The following is a 20146-nucleotide window of genomic DNA, read 5'->3' as shown; positions in this document are numbered from 1 at the left end:
AGACCACCAATCTATTGCTCTCATCTTTTCCCTCTCAATCTATTTTGATAATAAATAAAAGTCATTACCTAAAAGGCATTATGTTAGGTACTAGGGTAGGAAGGTAAGTGTGGTGTCCCATGAAATTTAAAAGTACTATTTCTTCCCTGGAGGATTAATCTATCGTAACTCCTAAGTCCTCTAATGCCCAGTGAACTCCACCCCTCACCTGGTCTTCTCTTCTCTTTGGTCATGAGCTGTTGGACCTTCCTCTGCTCTTCTTGTTCTTCTATTTTAGCCTCTTTGTGAATCTGCTCAATAGTTTTAGGCCCTTGGTCTGCTCTTCGAGATACCCAATTACACTATAAAAGGAGAAAATACGGTTATCAGCCAGATTAACTAAAAAGAAAATTTAAAAATTTTTGAAATTCTATTTTATACTTATAAAAATCTGTTACTTCACTTTTTCATCTGAATTACAGATAGCACTGTGTGCAATTTGGGGATTAGATCTAAAGAATTAAATTCTTCTCAATCAACCCTGAACTACTGTATACTGAGCCTTCCAATAGTCAATGGATAAAAAGACAGTGAAAGACTAGCCCAAATGTATTTTTTTATTACTTTGTATATTTGCAAAGAGGAGAGAGAAGATGAATCAAGAAAGGTCAGGATTCTTTCGCCTTGCCTTAATCTGGGATACTGCGACCCAGTTCATATCACACTCCATGGGGGTTCTAAATCGAGGATGACTAGCATTTTTCTTTCATATCATGGTCTGGTAACCTACACAAAGTGCCACACCACTCTGTCCTTTTGGTTATCCTGTGAAGGACAAAACAAGCTGTCTCCTTATAATTATACTTTTCTCTTTCCCAGTTGCAATCCCAACATCCTATATAATAAAAGCCTAATATGTAAATTGTCCCCTTGGGAGGTTGTCGACTGCTTGCTATGATGTGTGCTGACCACTAGGGGGTGGCACAGTGCTGTGTCAGTGACACAGTGCTGGCAGCGGGCAACAGTGGAGGTGCTGCCGGCCCCAATGGACCCCAACAAGAGTGGGACCACAGCGGGATAATGGAGCGGGCGAGTGGGCAGTGCCAGACCAAGGAGGGTGTGAGCAGGGGTGCAGGTGCTGCCCAGGGCCCAGAGGTCAGCTGGGACCCACCCTTCCATGCCAGACACTCGTGCTTTGATCGCCAGCCACGCCTAGGGACTGCACCTATGCATGAATTTTGTGCACCAGACCTTCTAGTTTAATGTAAGTACAATGGTTGAAGTATTGAGTAGAGACGTTTTTCATATTTACATTTTTATACTAGCTAGAGGAAAGGATGGTTTAAATCAGCATTGAAATTCTGATAAACTGGCAGAGGTTTTGGTAATAAGGATTCTGAGATCACATCTGGGCTTAACAAGATAAAGAACCATAACCAATGCTATCTGATTTGGTGGCAGAGCAGGGCAGGAGTAGGACCTATATTCATTTTCTGTACTTTATGATCAGCTGCAGTATATTCCTTGCAGGAGTTAAAATATGAAGAGACAAAAGAAGTGGTAGTGGTAAAAACTGTTTCTGGTATGAGAAATGAAGAAAATGAAAGCAGCACAACAGGAGGCTATATAGGAAAAACAACAGAGGAGAAAACAACATCTCTTCTGAGTGAGACACCTCACTGAATCTATACGATACATCTGCAAGGTAGGCAACACACCTATATTAGAGACTTAAAATATAAGGCTCGGGGAAGTTAAATGTATTCATTTTGAAGATGAGGCTTCCTGATTATTTAGCATCCTGAGACTAAATTTAATTGACCGCAGTTTGAATTCAGAATGGCAGATTTCAAAATTGCAATGTGGTTTGATAATCAGAGTAAAGAGAAGAACCACGTAACAGGCAGATATATGTGCCTTCAGTCCTTTCACACAGCTCTCCATGAAACTTTGCCAATTTAATTTCTGACTCCAAGAGCAAAAGCATTTAAGTTTTTACACGTGTAAATATGAGGAGGAACTCTCCAACCCAACTCCTTAAGAGACTGGAGTGGTAGGCTCATTGTTTTCTACTTACCAGCCGTAGGTCTATCACATCCTGAAGCATGAATCGAATCCTAGATGAGGTTTTTCTTTCTTTCACAATTTTCTCCATCTGATTAAAATACTGGTCCATACGTGGCTACAAGAGACAAAATCATTAGTATTCTTGGCTGAGGAATTCAAATGTAATTTTTACCATGTAGAATTTTTAAATGGCCTTGGAATACAAGTAGGGCCAAAAGGTAATGTGGTAGAATTTTTAATTGAGCATATGACACCCAAAATAAAAGATTAAAATTTCAGGCAGCTGGCTGTGGTCAAAGGACTAATTATAGGCTAACCAAACATAAATGGAAATGTCATATTGCAGCCTGGAACCTTAAGAGAGAGGTGGCTATGTCCTTTGTCCTTCCCCCACTGTTTCTGCTGAGAACATAAGGACCACGGCTACACCTTAGGAATAAACAGAATATTAAACTGGAGAAACTTGGTGTTTTGATCATCAGTATTTTGAGTTAAAAGAGTTCTCCAAAAATCTAAGACCACCCTCAGATTTCACTTCTGAATTTTACTTGCACATATGAGAAATAAACCTCAATCTTGTATAAACTACTAATATTTGGGGTTTTCTGTCCCATCAAAACATAATCCTACCTATGAAATATTTCTGACATTTCTTTGAAGCATTTCTAATTTGCCAACCCCTTATTTGTAGAGCATGGTATGTTTTGAATTATGGTATTTATTTATTTTTTTACAGAGAGGAAGGGAGAGGGATAGAGAGTTAGAAACATCGATGAGAGAGAAACATCGATCAGCTGCCTCTTGCACACCTCCTATTGGGGATGTGCCTGCAACCAAGGTACATGCCCTTGGCCGGAATCGAACCCGGGACCCTTCAGTCCGCAGGCCGAAGCTCTATCCACTGAGCCAAACCGGTCAGGGCTGAATTATGGTATTTTTAATTATTTCTTATATTGTGGTTAGATAGCTGTATCATTAAGAAGATCACGGACTTAAGAAAGCTACTGGGTTTTCATTTCTGTATCACCCTCAATCCTGACCATTAGTTTTTTCCCCTTTATTTCTGCTCATAATTTGCGTATACAAGTGACCCTGTGAAATGGTAATGCAGAAAAAGGACAAGGCACAAATAATCTGAACAACTCATGAATTGACTTTTATGTAATTTGGGAGCTCCTCACTTCTGACGTTAATGGAAATGAGGTAAGGGCATGATGGTCAAACACTAAAATGAGAAGGGCAACAGAGAAAAATAAGCAGCCTCGACAACTGGGGCACGATGGACCCCTTCTTTTGACTATCTTAGTTCTTTTGTAATAGACAGACTCCCTGCTGGAGGTTTCTGATTTTGGACTTTTACCTTTGCTTTCTCAAAATCCAGATCTTTGCCAATGGTGGTGAGCAGGCGACACAGGCACTCTAGGGATTCTTCATCATGGTTCTTCAGCAGCTTCACCACACAGTCATGCATGATGGCTTCAGTCAGCATCTTGAGTTTAAAGAGTTCCCCAATGAACTTGATGTTACCAATGGATCTCCGCCGGGCTTTGTCCTTAGCTTCTTCCAGTTCATCATGAAGCCTTGTCCTCTCCTCTGGCTGTTGTATAAGGAACAGAATGATGATGAAAACTGTACTGCATAACCGACGCTAAGAAAGTACACTGAAATTCATGGTCCTTACCCTTTCTGGGATCAGGATAACCTTTGAGAATCTGACTGCAACTAAAGTCCTACTCCTCAGAAAAATGAACGACACTTAAAAAGTTTACATCCAGCCGAAACCGGTTTGGCTCAGTGGATAGAGCGTCGGCCTGCGGACTGAAAGGTCCCAGGTTTGATTCCGGTCAAGGGCATGTACCTTGGTTGCGGGCATATCCCCAGTGGGAGGTGTGCAGGAGGCAGCTGATCGATGTTTCTCTCTCATCGATGTTTCTAACTCTCTATCTCTCTCCCTTCCTCTCTGTAAAAAATCAATAAAATAAAAAAAAAAGTTTACATCCATTTCAGGAGATTTCTGGCACTCAGCGACCTTTCTTAAGATGGTTCTGAATCTCTGACTTAGAAGTTTGAGTAACTTTAACATGCAGTATTAAAAGAAATAACATTTTCTTCTACACATCAATATAGTTTAGCACATGGAAAAAAGGCCACAGGCACCTACAGTAGGGAGATGTAGTAGCAAGCGACATAAAATTCTATTTGATAACACTCAAACTGCACAAGCACTTTCTTTCTGTGAAAAGACTTACAGCACTGGCAGCCTCGAGTTCTCTCTGCTTCTTCTCAAAGACATCATCATCTGCTTTATCTTTTTCAAACTCCTTCTGGCAACGGTTCAATAGCAGCTTCCGGAAATTCACTGTGTTCCCAGGCTTGTCTGCCATGGGTACTTTCAGCTGCATCCAGATGGGAAAATGTAAAAGCAGCAAGATTAGTTAAATATGTTCAATGATTTTCCCAAAATATCAATTTTATTTATTTGCAAAATAATGCTGACTGGACCACAGGTAAGCATTCAAGAAATATAATTTAGTGTCAGGCATTTCATGTTTCAATGGTAAGATGTCTTAAATTTTATGCAGAAAAGATGCACATTCCTCTCATATAAATGTACTCTATCTTTTATGGCTGGTTGTGCCTTTAGCTGACTTTGAAATCCATCTAAGATTATTACAAATATGACCCCGTACTTATCTAGACGCTTTTAGCTCTGTAGGGCTATTACTTTTGTTTTTCTTACTATTATTGTAGGTATTTGGTTTAAAGGAACAAATAGAAATGGCATGAATTTCATGGTCAAAGGAAAAAGGTTGTAGGTGAGATCCTTATTCTAGGAAATAGCAGAAGGGGGAACACATTTTTGAGATATCTTTTCCTCAGGGGAATGTCAAGATACTGCAATGGTAGTACTTACTTTAACCATCAATACATGATGTTTATTAATTATTTCAACTGACTAAAATATTCTATTTTACAGATGAAATTCCCCCGAGCACCGTTTTAAACAGCTATTGCATAACATGGCAAAATGATTTTTTCTGGAATCACAAAGTGGCTCCCAAAGTTCTGAAATGCATGGTATTTGCCCTAGGTCGAGTGAAAAACAGGATGCATTGTATTTATACTCACAATAGTTAATGTTATTAACCTGAGTGGACTTAAACAGCTGCTGATGAAGGCTGAATGGCTAGAGAAACTTATTGAGAATGGAGACTATGATGCTATAGTATATCTGTGCTAGAACTGATGGTACATTCTCTAACACAGTCCCTATGACATATGAGAGACCATTTAACAACTGCCCAGTCTAGTCAACCAATGGACCAAGTGTTTCATTACATGTTAGACAACCACAGAAACTCTAACATGTCCTTATCTCCAAACTCAGGCATACAACTGGAAGTGACATAGTCAAGCCTACTCTGTGATCACACAAAAAGTTAGGCATTTAATCAGCCTTCCAGAAAAGAAAGACCACTACATGAAGACAGAGAATTTCCAAAGCAAAAGCCAAAAGACTCTATTTTCTAACATTATAGGACTCAGAATATACAACGCGACACAAAAGAGAACCAAGAGGCACATTCACGAGCAAGGTGGTACACAATAGAGAACCAACATGTTAGGTTCCAGAACAAACTAAAATGGCTCTAAAAATCAGCAGTTATATCCAATATGCTACTTTATTTATTATTTTTTAAAGATTATTTTTAATCCTCACCTGAGGATACATTTCCTACTGATTTTAGAGAGAGAAAGGGAGAGGGAAAGAGAGAGAAAGAGAGAGAGTAGGAGGGAGAGAGGGAAAAACAACAGTTCCAGCTGTTATGTGACTTTGACCAAGTTACTTAGCTTCATCAAACCTGTTTCTTTCTAAAAATGAGGATAACACCTATCTCTTAGGACAGTTGGAAGGATGAAATGAAATGGTCTAAGTAAAGCAAATAGTAGTGGCTGGCACATGGAGTCCAATAAACAAGTATAACTATAGTTAAAAAATTGAAGCTGTATTTGACAAAAGTTTGTGATTAAAAATTAAGAGTAACCTATATTGTAATACAGACACCAAAGAAAGTGTATAACCACGCTCACAAAGCCACTGGGGAGAGAGCCACAAAAGGCAAGATAAACGAGTATCTGCTATTCTCAAAGAAAGGCCATGGCACATTTCACATGTGTAGGACCTAAAGAGCATGGAATTGTGCATAAGCTTTTTAGGTATATTCATATGGAAGTACTAAAACTGAACAACTGGCAGAATGTGCACAGCTCTGCATGTTTGTATATCTCATAATGGAACACCTAGCTACACAATCCTCTAAAGACTTGTTTTGGAACATGATCTTAATGTCCTCCGGGGATGGTTAACAGGGAAATAGGGAACAGGCCAATGAGAACATATCCTCTTAGAATAGTGATGCATGATAATTTTTTTATTATAAATACAACAGGATGATGACAGTATTAAGTTAGCATGTGTTGTCCCTGGGCATTGACGGGTCAGCAGACCCAATGAAACTGGCTAGAAGAGAACTTGAAGAGTGGGTGTCTTACTCTGCTAAAGCTACTGTAACAATACCACAGACTGGTGGCTTAAACAACAGGTATTTGTTTCTCACAGTTCTGGAGGCTGGAAATCCAAGATCAAGGTGCAGACAGATTTGGTTCTTGGTGAGAGCCTTCTTCCTGGTTTGCAGACAGCTGCCTTCTGCAGTATCCTCATGTGATGAAAAGGAAGCTCTAGTGTCTTCCTCTTTTTATAAAGGCACTAATCCCATCATGGGGGTACTATATGAACGTTTTTGGGGGACGACACAAACATTTAGCCCGTAGCAGCGGGCAAGGTAGATGCTTGCAAATGTGCCCATGGCTAATAGAAAAAAAATGAAAGGTGATGTGCAATGGTTAGAAAAAGATCTCCAGACATCTTTAGTTTTCATTTAACTATAGTCCATGATTAAAACTAAGATGTTTCAAATGGGCTGTTGGACAGATGGCTTCTCAGGGAGGAAGTCGGGAAGTACCTGTATTTTAGTAAGGCTGCTTGGTAAGCTAGATTTTCCGGGGAGCACCTACCTTTTCACTTTCACTCAGCAGTAAACTACCAGTGTGACATCATATTACACTGTAAACTAACAGTGCATCATCTCATATTGTGTTGAGACCCGTCCACATACTGGTCAGCCGGCAATCTTGAATATGAGTGGTCTGCAACCGGCAGTCATTTTCTTTAAGCAACAAGACCTGTGCTCCTGATATATGTGTTAGTGTTGATGGATATTTCTTATCCCTATAAGGATAACTCCCAGAGAATCATTAAGAGCTGTCAGCTGTGTGTTAATTATGGCAATCAATAGGAGAGTAGAAAATAGAAAGCCACTCTTGGACTTGCTTAGCATGAATAAGACTTTCAATGCTGTCTCAATACATAAAGATGCTAATGGTAACACTGTGGCTCAGTAGCATGTTCTGGTCTGAGGTAAAGTATTTGGAGTGACTAATATAATATAAACCAGTGGCACATCCATGCTAAATCTAGAATGTGATATAAACAGGAATAAACCAATTGTCCAATATAACTCATGGGTCCATGGTGACAATACTATCCTCCACCAGTGGTTATGTCCTGATCTTAGCAAATCACCTGCTAAAACTGAACATAACATATTCCATCTGTGCTTTGAACACATTTATCAAAATACATCTCTACTAGATACATCTGAAGTGGCACAGTGGTATATAGTACTGAGGGATGCCGACAAGATTCAAAAAGGCGTGGGCTAATTATGAAAGGCTAAGCTGTTTCTCAGCAAGCTTTTCTTCAAAGCATTCTTCATCTTCCGTCAAGCGAGTTGCACATCCCTTCTCCTCCAGCTGACTCCAGCCACTTGCTGTTGCCCAAAGCCAGTGTTTCCTGTCTGTAATTCCAGGCTTTATTTCTGATGAGATCTAATTGTGGCTTCCTTATTCTTCGCGTCGCTTGCTATGCTCAGTCCTGCCATTCTTTTCACAGCTTGTGTTAAAACACGTAAAAAGTGGCAACATTATCTGGTATAATAGAACATAGAATGCTCAAAAATCTACGTCGAGTGCCATTCTTTATAGCTGACGTGTGCATGCCTGACACAGCAGAGATAAATGTAACAAAATTATAGTCTTAGGGTATAAAATCATCTCAAACTGTTAGTTTTTCTTTCATTCATGCATTTACCCATGCACAAAATGTCTGAGGGTCTATTATGTGCCAGAAACCATTCTGGGCACTAAGAATTCAGCAGTGAAAAAAAAAAATTCCCTACGCCTAGTAGCTTACATTCTAATGAGTTCTGAGATGGGGATTTTAACTTAAATTATGATTAAAACAAAGCACAACAATTTAACGTTACCAATCATCCAATTAAACTTTTATTTAAGTACAGATTTAGATACAGGACATTTTTTCTCGTCCATCTTCTCCATTTGCTACTTGATTCAGACGTCCTTCTAAGAAAAGTACTGAATTCTGGTTAAATGCTTTACACTTTGTGAGGGCTTGTAGGTCTCTTCAGTCATTCCAAGTTTAACTAGTAGAAGGAGCAGTAGTACATCAAGAACCATGGTTTACTCTCTTATGATGCCCAGAAGCCTATGTACCAGAGGTTTCACTTAGCATGTGGTAGAGGCAGGTAGCTGTGTATATGTATAAACTAGGGACCCAGTGAACGGATTCATGTACCTTGAAAGAACTGTGGGCTGTGAGGCTGAGGTGGGCACAGGGGTGGGTCTTGGCTCATCCTCCGCGCCCCCGCCTGGCCCCTCCTGCCATGGCTCCTGGTCCCCTCTCTGTTGGCAGCCTCAGTCCCACTGCCGCAATTCCCATGCACTGACAGTGACAACACCCGCTTGCACCCGCTGTACCCTGCTTGCACCCGCTGACGGCACGGAGTGATTGGGGCCAGCGCCAGCAGCGGGTACAAGTGGGGTCAGCACTGTCAGTGGATGTGAGTGGTGGCTGCTGCCCCAATTGCCCCTCAGGAGCAGGGGGAAGTAGAGAAGCTCCCAGGGGCAAATGGGGCTGGCAGCCACCGCTTGCACCCTTTGATGGTGCCGAGCAATCAGGACCGGCGCTGGGTGCCGGCAGCGGTGCGAGTGGGGCTCCGGTGCTGGCTGTGGGTGAGAGTAGGGCCAGTGCTGGCAGTGGGTGCGAACGCCACGCAGGACCATGCATGTGGGAGCAAAGAATTTTCAGTAACCACCAGAGGCTCGCCCCGATGACAGCAACTGGTGCCCCACCTTGGTCTGGTGCCCCCGCTCACCTGCTCCACCATCCCGCCATGGCTGACACCCGCCATGTTCTGCGCACACCCCCTGGTGGTCAGCGCATGTAATAGCGAGCGGTTGTTCCACCATTCGGTCTGTTTGCATTATTAGCCTTTTATTATATAGGATGTGTGTGTGTGTGTGTGTGTGTGTGTGTGTGTGTGTGTGTGTAACTATGGTGTTTACAGAGCAACTTGGGGAAGGGAACACTATCATATCAATTTCCTTGTCTATCTAAAGAATTCCTTTCTTAAAAGCCTACTCTTTAAGAAGTGATGGGAAACTGACACAAAAGGACTATATTCTTAAGTCCTCACTTAGATAATCACTGCAAAGTTTTAAATGGAGGTGTGTGATCCACAGGAATGGTGTGGAGGTAGGAAAAAAGGTTTAAAAACTGCTTTAAACAGTAAGAACAAGCATTCCCCTAACTCTTAAAAATCTCAACAATCTAAGCCAGGGTTTCCCAACCTAGACTCTACTGATATTCTGGGTTGGATAATTCATTGTCATAGGGGGCTATCACATGCACTAAAAGGATGTTTAGAAACAACCTGGGCCTTTACCCACTAAGATGCCAGTAACCTTAACCAAAAATGTCTCTAGACATTGCCCAATATCCCCTGGAGAACAAAACCACTCCTGGTTGAGAACCACTGACCTAGGACATTGTTTAAGCTAAGGTTCTAGTATTTAATGTTCAAAACTTCTATAAATATTAAATCCCTATTTAGGTAATTTGGTAAATTTCAGAGAAAGTTGTGAAATAGAAATAATAGAATGGTTGTAAGGATTAAATAAGTTACAAGTACTATTCCTTACTCTTACTACTACTACTACTGCTACTACTCATGATCATAATATATGACTAACTAGATTCCATTATTTCAAATGGCCAACACTGACAGTCCATGGCAAGTGGCTTAGGTCTAAATTTTACAACTATGAATCAGGCCAAAGGCCTTGCAATGTAACCTGTGGAACACATTGATGATGACATGAATTTACTGAAATAACTTAATGAATACAATTGGTAGGAAAAGAGCACCTCTACCAGGTAATAGCTTAATTCTTTATTCTACTGTCTTCAATTTCTCTCAGTCCACAGGTAGGTATTATTTCTTAAACTAATAATGATCATAAAAACAAAACATAACACCCCAAAACAGTGCCTGTGGTCTATAGCAGAGGTCGCCAACTTTTTGGACCTCACAGACCCCCAGTGGTCCTTGGACCACCAGTTGGTGACCACTGCTCCAAAGGTTTCCTTAAACCAGAGGTCACCAACCTTTTGGACCTCACGGACCTTGGCGACCACTGGTCTATATAGGAATACACATATCATCTACAGTGTTTTGTAAGCATATAAGACAATGCTGATTTAGGTACTGACAGATGACTTATCCTAAACAAAGGACATAAACTTACGATATTGTTAAATACAGTACAGGACTGTAAATGAATTTTTGTTATGATCATCTTTTCTCTAGCCTACTTTATTATAACAATACAGTATATAACACATACAACATACAAACTGTTTATGTTATCAGTAAGACTTCTAATCAACAGTACTATTAGTTAAGTTTTTGGGAAGTCAACAGTTATACATGGATTTTTGACTATGTGGTAGCTCAGTGCCTCAATCGATGCACTTGTTCAAGGATCAACTGTAATCCAAACTCAAGGACTGAAATGATTTGATGTTGAACTACAGTCACTCTGAGAAGAGGTACATTTCTGGTTCACCCTTGTTCCAAGTAAGTGGTCCTTTAGTATCCCAACCTAAAGTACAGGAGGATTTGTCAGAGCCTCTTCCAACACTCATTTTGGTAGACCTTGGTCACAACTTTTTTCTCCTTAGTCCAATAAATCATGAAAAACAAGATGTTCAAGACTTTTAGTTGATTCTTTTAGGGGGGAGTTTTACCAAATGTTTCACTTTTCTTTGGACTTCCACCTTTTCTAGGATCTTAGCCTTAATAAATCTTTATTGTCTTCTAGTTCTCTGAAGCCTTTAAGATTTGTTTAAATATTGTGACTAGCTTTTCTAATATCCATGGAAAAGTGGTCTGAATTACCTAACCTGTCAATAGCAGAAGACATAATACTCATCCCTGTGTACTTACCCTTAATCCTACTTCCTTTTCTCTCTTAACTTAAATATGAATTCTAGTGTTTCCAATTTATATACTTTTATTATATATGTATTAACAACAGTTTTATTTTGCATATTATAAAACTTTATTAAATGGTGTCAGGTTATTCAGTACTATTTTTTACGTTTGATCTATGATGATACATTTAGTATTACTTCATTAATTTTAACTGCTGTGTGTATAAATACATATTGCAATTTAGATTCACTGACCAAATAAATTGTGGTATGCTGTTATTGTCATATTTAGGCTTATTTCATTTCTTTCTTATTACTCCCTATTAAAACCAATACATAAAGATTCTTATATATCACTGCTTGTGCATATCTGGGGAATTTCTCTGAAATGAAATTGCTGGGGAATAGTATATAAACATCTTTGATATTATTGTCCAATTTACTCTCCAAAGTGACAAGTGACTGTATTTATCTTCATCAACATTTCTGTTATTTTCTTAATAAAGAGTAACGAGTATCTTTTTTTAAGTTTATCTGCCAATGGATTTTCATTTCTATGAATTGCCCATTTTTAAATTGAGCTGTTTGTTTTCTTTTCCTCCTTAATTCTAGATTCTAACATTTTGTTACTACATGTATTCCAAATAGATAATCCCAATCTATGGCGTCATCCTTTTATTTATGATATCATTTGCTACTCCAAGGATTTGAATTTTAATATTCAAATTTGATATGTTCCCCTTTATTATCTTGAATCTTGCTGAAGGAATTTTTTTCCTCTCAAAGTTCATGACGATAGTCTTCTCAATTTCCTCCTAAAAGATTAGCTGTTGATATTTAGATTTTCATTACTCCTGCGATGGTTTGATTTTTTTATTTGGCAAGTATTAGGAGCCCACTGCCATCCTTTTATCTCAGGCCCCAGTATTTCAAAAGTACATTAGCTCCACTAGTTATCTTTAAGGTAGGGAAGTAGGACAATAAGGACAGTAGTTCCCTTAAAGCAGTGGTTCTCAACCTTCCTAATGCCGCGACCCTTTAATACAGTTCCTCATGCTGTGGTGACCCCCAACCATAAAATTATTTTTGTTGCTACTTCATAACTGTCATTTTGCTACCGATATGAATCGTAATGTAAATATCTGATATGCAGGATATATTTTCATTGTTACAAATTGAACATAATGAAAGCATAGTGATTAATCACAAAAACAATATGTAATTATATGTGTTTTCCGATGGTCTTAGGCGACCCCTGTGAAAGGGTCGTTCGACCCCCAAAGGGATCGCGACCCCCAGGTGGAGAGCCGCTGCCTTAAAGAAAGAGGGAAAGGTACAGTTCTATATTTATTGAGCAGGGCGGGAGGTGTGTTTACTTTGCTGACATTCACTGAGCTGTACACTACTGCTCTGCACACTTCTCTGTATGCCTGCTACAGTGGTATGCTACAGCTGGCTCATACTAGTGCATGAGACAAATTGTTCAACAGGAATTCTGTGAGTTAACTGACAATAGTTGGTAGCTTAAAATCAGTCATGAAGAGAATATTTACATCATTAAATTTGACAAAAGCTACAAATAAGACATTTTTCTTTTCCTAAGCAGTGTGAATGTCTATTAAACTTTAAAAACAAAGAGTTTAAAAACATATATCCTGCCCTAACCGCTTTGGCTCAGTGGATAGAGTGTCGGCCTACGGACCGAGAGGTCCCAGGTTTGATTCTGGTCAAGGGCATGTACCTGGGTTGCGGGCACATCCCCAGTAGGAGGTGTGCAGGAGGCAGCTGATCGATGTTTCTCTCTCATCGATGTTTCTAACTCTCTATCCCTCTCCCTTCCTCTCTGTAAAAAATCAATAAAGTATATTAAAAAAACACAAAAAAACCCAACAACAAAAAACCATATATCCTTTGGCCAGCCAGCATTGCTCAGTGGTTGAGCATCAACCTATGAATCAGAAGGTCACGGTTGGATTCCTGGTCAGGGCACACACCCAGGCTGTGGGCTTGATCCCCGGTGGGGCGTGTGTCTGAGAAGGCTGATTAATGATTCTCTCTCATCATTGATGTTTCTATCTCTCTCTCTCTTCCCCTTCCTCTCTGAAAATAAAAAACATATTAAAAACAACCAACAACAAAAAACATATATCCTTTGGTGTATGGGGAAATTTAAAATCCAGTGTATAAGATTAAATATACTTAGTTATTGCAGCACTGCATGTGGTTACAAAAACCCCCAAAACCAAACTCTAGAAACAGCATAATGGAAGGAAGATGGAAGGTGAGAGGAGAAAACAATCGTTGGAAAATTTATGGTATATACATATTATAAAATATTATGCAATTACAAAAATAGTCTGAGTAAAATCTATCTGTAAAGACCTGGGGAGATGCCCAAAAGATATTAGGAAAGCAAACTGAAAAACAATGTATATAATTCAAACAAAATAAACCCTCTTTATACATATGTGTATGTTTTTATATGATTTTTAAAAATCCCCATCCAAGGATATGTATTTTTAAAAATTGATTTTGGGGGGGTGGAGGGAGAGAGAAAATTCAATCGACTGATGACTAGAAACTGAACCTTTTTTAAAAATAATATATTTTATTGATTTTTTACAGAGAGGAAGGGAGAGGGATAGAGAATTAGAAACATCGATGAGAGAGAAGCATCGATCAGCTGCCTCCTGCACACCCCCTACTGGGGATGTGCCTGCAACCAAGGTACATGCCCTTGACCAGAATCAAATCTGGGACTCTTCAGTCCCCAGGCCAACGCTCTATCCAGTGAGCCAAACTGGCTAGGGCGAAACTGAACCTTTTTGGTGCACAGGATGATGCTCCAACCCACTGAGGCACCCAACAGATTTTATAACGATAAAGAAAACTGTGGACACATATATTTACATTGATCGTCTTGGAGGGGAGGGAGGCTTACCTGAGCTAGGAACTTTACATATACAATCTCACTTTAGTTTTTTCATTATATGAATTAATCTTATTTTATGGATTAAAAATGAGGCTTAAAGAAATTATGTAACTACTAGAGGCCAGGTGCACGAAATTCGTGCAGTGTGTGTGTGTGTGTGTCCCTTAGCCCAGCTTGTACCCTCTCTAATCTGGGACATCCCTCTCACACTCCGGGACTGCTGGTTCCCAACCGCTTGCTTGCTTGCCTGCCTGATTGCCCCTAACCGCTTCTGTCAGCCAGCCTGATCACCCCCTAACCACTCCCCTGCCAGCCTGATCGACGCTTAACTGCTCCCCTGCTGGCCTGATTACCCCCAACTGCCCTCCCCTGCTGGCCTGTTTGCCCCTAACTGCCTCTGCCTGCTTCATCACCCCTAACTGCCCTCCCCTGCCAGCCTGATCTTGCCCCCAACAGCCCTCCCCTGCTGGCCTGATCTCGCCCCAACTGCCCTCCCCTGCTGGCCTGATCTTGCCCCCAACTGGCCTCTCCTGCCAGCCTGATTGGCCCTAACGGCCTCTGCCTTGGCCCCCACCACCATGGCTTTGTCCAGAAGGAAGTCAGACGTCTGGAAGATGGCTGGTCGACCTGTTCTAATTAGCATATTACCCTTTTATTAGTATAGATTATGTAAGATAGGATTGCTTAAATGCGGGGGTGCGGGTGGGGGGAGAAATGCCTTTTTCAGCAGGAGGAGATGCTCTTGGCAGAGAAAAACCTATAAATCCCTATATCTGGACTGATAGCCAGCCATATGCACTATACTGTCAAAGCGGTCATTAAAAAATTGAACTGCTTTCTTACACCTTACACCAAACAGCTGTTGCCCTTAAAACTCCTCCTCAGTCCCCACCTTAGGTTCTGCTTCAGTTCATCCATATTAGGTTCTGATTGGTCGGTTTCTATGCCAGTCAGTGTCAAAAACTCTGCCTCCTAGGCAGCCATTGGCTCCTGGCACTTCACCCAGATTAGGTTCTGATTGGTCCATTTCTATGCCAGTCAGTGTCTCCGGGCCTATCTCTGGGCCGGATCAAAGAGGTGGGGCTGATTAGCAGCCTCTGTGGTGGCCAGGAGAGAAACAGAGGCATGGCTGCTGGGGAAGCCGGGAGAGAAAGAGAGAGGCAACAGCTGATCAACAGCTGCCACACAGGCTGCGGATCAGACCCTGCCTTTCTCTCTGCAAGCCTCTCTCAGGGCCTGATCCGCAGCCCCCTCAGCAGTCAGTGCTGGGTCACCACGGCAATCCAGCACTGACTTCTGGTGTTTGGTTGAGCCTTTGGTCATTAGGGACTCTGGCTCTTTATCTATATATAGATTCTAAGGTTATAAAGTTAGCAAGTGGCAGAGGAGAAATTAAAATTTTAAACCTAGAACTGTGAGACTCCAGAACAGTTTTGTAATCATTAGGTCATGCTTGCTGCCTCAAACTTGAACCTGCCTGGAATACGCTATTCTTTCTCTATACTTGAACTCCCCATCATCCCAGGCCTAACTCAAACCTACTTGCTTCATAAAAGTTTGTCACTCTCTCATCCAGATAGTGATTTCTTTTTTTTCCAATTTGATTTTGCAGTCTAAATCATCGATTTTCAACCGGTGTGCCACTAGAATTTTTAAAACATGCAAGACCTGGCTATTTGGTTAAGGGACTGACCTCTTTTCCCTTAGATTGCCAAATAATACAATGACAACGGCCAACACAAAAATAGCCATACAATGTGAATAAATCAAAATTATACCTATTTTTGTCAGACTGGTAAACACTATAATGTATTTTTTGGTGTGCCAAGGAATTTTAGTAATTGGTTTATGTGTACCATGAGATGGAAAAGGTTGAAAATTGCTGGTCTAAACCATCCATTTAGGCATTAATATACTGCAGTATCACAAAATACCTTTTAAGTGATTTTTTTTCCTTGTTAATGCTGTCTGTTTCTTCCAATATGGATTTGAAGTTTCTCTAAGACAGAAAATGCAACTTTTCAAAGTACCAACAGACTCACCTACCTTTGATACAGGTACTTAAAATACTGGTCGAATGACAGAGTTTTGCACTTTCATAGCAAGGCATGATGACAATGAATTGTGATAATTAAGAAAAAAAACACAACTCAAATGTTAAAGGACAAACATTTCTGACACAAGTACCTTGGTAACAGAGAAAACACAGACGGTACATGGCAGATTTATGACTGCAGAATTGAGGACAATGAACACTAACCAGAAGTTCTTTGGTCTCCCATTTTGTCTTGCCCTAGATTTGACAGGCTGTGAAGATTAAATGGCTGTGAACAATGTAAAGAGAAAGAAATCTAATAGTTTCTGAGAGATGAAATGATCAGTTTTGAACCATTTATGACTACAATTATCCTATCATTTTCACTGAGGCTAGAATTAGAACCAACAAATTTTTCAGTTTTGAATTTAAATCAATGTGAATGAAAGCATTTGCTGTATTTCTATAAAATGATACCCCAGGAAAAATTGCTTGCTCTTAACTAGAATTTTACATTACTAATTTAAACCATATTCAATCTTCCTCATACTGGATGGGACCAAATGTGTCTGTATCAGTCTAGTCTCCATAACCCCTCCAGAGGTGAGTATGCATTGTATTAAAGATTCTTTTTATACCATTGGAGATTATAATAGTAAGTGCTAAAAATATATTCTCCCCTTTACGTTGCCCCAATGACACTTCTGGGAAGAATGTGTAGTGAGGGGAGAATATACCTCTTGAAGATTTCTGGTTTTACTCCTTCCTCTCTTCTTACCGTTACTAGACATCGACACATGTTTGCGTAAGCCACGGAGAAGCTGGGTTCATCAATAGCCTTCTCAAAGACCAGGTCAATGACTCCTTTCAGCCGCTCCTCTGTGTCAACAGTAAGTCCTGACACCTGCTTCATCAGTTGGTTGAACATCTGTGGTGTCAACTTATTTAAGATACTTCGAACTTTTCTAAAAAGTTCCTAGAAGGATCAAACACAGAAAAAGAGCATTATAGTAACTGTGATAATATGATGCTTTCTGTAAGAATTAATATTGTTTGTAATATATAAGTTCAACTTCCCAAATTACTGACAAGGATTGTGCAAGCATCGTAAAAATTAAATCCACCTATTTTAATAAACAGTAAAAAATCGTATAGCACATCATTTTCACTACTGATGAGAATTCTAGGAACTGATATGGTATATTCACATTTCACTGGTGGGAGTATCATCTGGTACATTTCTAAGGGCAATTTGTCAATGTGTGCTAAAAGTTTAAAAACTGTGATATGCCCTTTTGAACAAGTAATTATACTTTTAGAAATCCATTCATTATTAAAGATAGGTTAAAAAAAAAGATTTTAGCCAAAATAATTTCTGTCAATACCCTGTATAGTAAGTAAAAAATGTCCTAAAATAGGGATTTGTCTAAATTATGGTATAATATAAATTATAGTATAGAATACTAGGGTGGAAACTTTTAAAATGATGTTGTAGAAACTCTTATTAAATTAAAAATAGAAGAGAACTTCCTTAACTAGAAAAAAAGGGCATCTATAACCTTACTTAATGGTGAAAAAAATGAATGCTTTCCCACTAACATTGAGAACAAGACAAAAATGTCCATTCTCATAATTTCTATTCAAAATCATAATGGAAGTCCTAGATGGTGCAACAAAAAAAAGAGAACTACAACCCACACAAATTGTAAAGGAAGAAGTAAAACTCTCTCTTCACAATTGGTATCACTGTCTACATAATCACAAGGCATCTACAAAAAGAGATACTAGAATTAATGAGTCTAGAAAGGTTGTAGAGAATACAAGTCAATAGATAAATATCAATTATATTTCTATATATTAGCAATAAACTAGAAATTACATTTTTATTTTTTTTTATTTTTATTTTTTATATGTCCATATTCCTTCATCCCCCCCCCACAATGCTCGTGCCCTCACAGCCCCTGGTGTCTGTGTCCATTGGTTATGCTTATATGCATGCATACAAGTCCTTTGGTTGATTTCTCCCCTTTCTCCCCACCCTCCCAAAGCTTCCTTCTGAGGTTTGAGCATCTGATCAATGCTTCTCTGTCTCTGGATCTGTTATTTTATTTTATTATTTTATTTATTTTATTATTTTATTTTATTGCTTACAGTCTTACAAAGGGTATTACATATGTGTCCCTTTTTCCCCCCACCCTTGACAATCCCCGAAATTACATTTTTAAAAAGCACCATTTATAACAGCATCAAATACCATTAAAAATTTAATAATCTAACAAAATATCCATAGAAACTATATGATGAAAACTAGAGTTCGCTGATGAAAGAAACCAAAAAGGACCTAAGTACAGTGGAAGCACGGTTCCCGAACTTAATTCATTCTGGAAGGCTGTTTGAGAAGAAATTTGTTAAAAAAACTAATCTTTTCCCCCCATTACAAATAATGTAAATTGAATTAACCTGTTCCAGACCTCCAAATGATTCCCTTTCTTATATACAGCACATATCTTATGTACAGTACGTCTAATGTACTGTTTAAACACTTCTTTTCTTAAATGTATTGAACCATTCCCTACTAGCCTTAAATGAATCACTTTTAGCATTTGGGCCAGGGATGTCTTTCAGGTCAGCATGTAGCATCTTTGCTTGTTCATACATCACTGCCTCAGAAATGGCTGTTACTGACTAATTGCTTTTCGTTTATTCAAATCAACAACAGTTTTTCTACCTCTTCAATTGTCTGTGATCATTTTTTCTTTCACTCCCTTGGCCAATTCTTAATGGCCTCTTTATGTTTTAAAATTTGCTAAGTGTTGATTGTTGATTTTGCCAACAACAAAAGCAATCTCTCCTTTGTTCGTTGCCTGAGAGATGTTTTTTGTCATGCTGAGGTATCAGCTTGAAAAGGTAGTCAGTTTGAAAACTGAAGTTTGGTTTGACAATCAAGAGATTTTTTTCTGTGAACTTAGTCCAGAACTGAATTGTTTCTTCAAAGTAACTTACAGATTTAACACAATCAGTTTAAAATTCCTAGTAGAGTTGTGCTATGTTGTTGTTTTTGTATAAATCAAGAAGCTGATTACAATTTGTATGGAAAGACAAAAATAAAGAGAATACCCTAAACAGTTTGTAAAAATATAAAGTTCAAGGATTCAGACAACCTGATTTCTATACTTATTACATAAACCTATTATACAAAGACAGTATAGTATTGGCCAGAGGACAGACACAAAGATCATTGGAACAGAACGAAAAGTCTAGAAATAGATTCATACACATATAATGAACTGATTTAATTTTCAATAAAGGTGTAAAGGAAATTCAATGGAGAACAAATAGTCTTTTCAACAAATGGTACTGAAATAATATAGTGGTAGGAATGAAAGAGTTTTCTGAAAGGGGAGGCAATAATAAAACCACTGTTTTAACAAAAAAGACACAGAATAACAATTAGCAGAAGCATCAGTTTAACATGGGGTATACCTATGCCGAGAAGAATAAAAATTCTACAAAAGAGAGGGAATGAAGCAAAGATGTTCCTTATTTAGAAAATGTGTCAAGAAAAATAAGGCTGTATTGGCCCTAAAAAAGAAGTCTGTTTATTATCTAATGAATTTACTTATTCACTAAAGAAAACTAATTAATGATACCTAATAATAACTATTCTAATGTTTCTGAAATAAAAATTAATAATGGGGAGAACTCTGTTAACAGAGTA

At 39.1% G+C, this 20146-nt stretch overlaps 1 protein-coding gene across 18 annotated transcripts in view; it reads right to left on the bottom strand.

The window, feature by feature from the left end:
• EIF4G3 (eukaryotic translation initiation factor 4 gamma 3) overlaps positions 1-20146 on the bottom strand; it is a 311606-nt gene that overhangs the window by 43326 nt on the left and 248134 nt on the right. For all 18 annotated transcript variants that reach the window (XM_059690920.1, XM_059690914.1, XM_059690919.1 and 15 more), the window contains 5 exons: positions 17207-17404; positions 4296-4442; positions 3407-3643; positions 2057-2161; positions 209-341 (listed from right to left, as the gene is read on the bottom strand). In XM_059690920.1, the coding sequence (XP_059546903.1) occupies positions 209-341; positions 2057-2161; positions 3407-3643; positions 4296-4442; positions 17207-17404 (820 nt within the window). The remainder of the gene's footprint in view (positions 1-208; positions 342-2056; positions 2162-3406; positions 3644-4295; positions 4443-17206; positions 17405-20146) is intronic.

This window comes from Myotis daubentonii, chromosome 3, assembly GCF_963259705.1.
Source record: "Myotis daubentonii chromosome 3, mMyoDau2.1, whole genome shotgun sequence".
NCBI lineage: Eukaryota > Metazoa > Chordata > Mammalia > Chiroptera > Vespertilionidae > Myotis > Myotis daubentonii.
The sequence above is the reverse complement of the archived record's forward strand: the minus strand, read 5'-3'. Positions and strand labels throughout refer to the sequence as shown.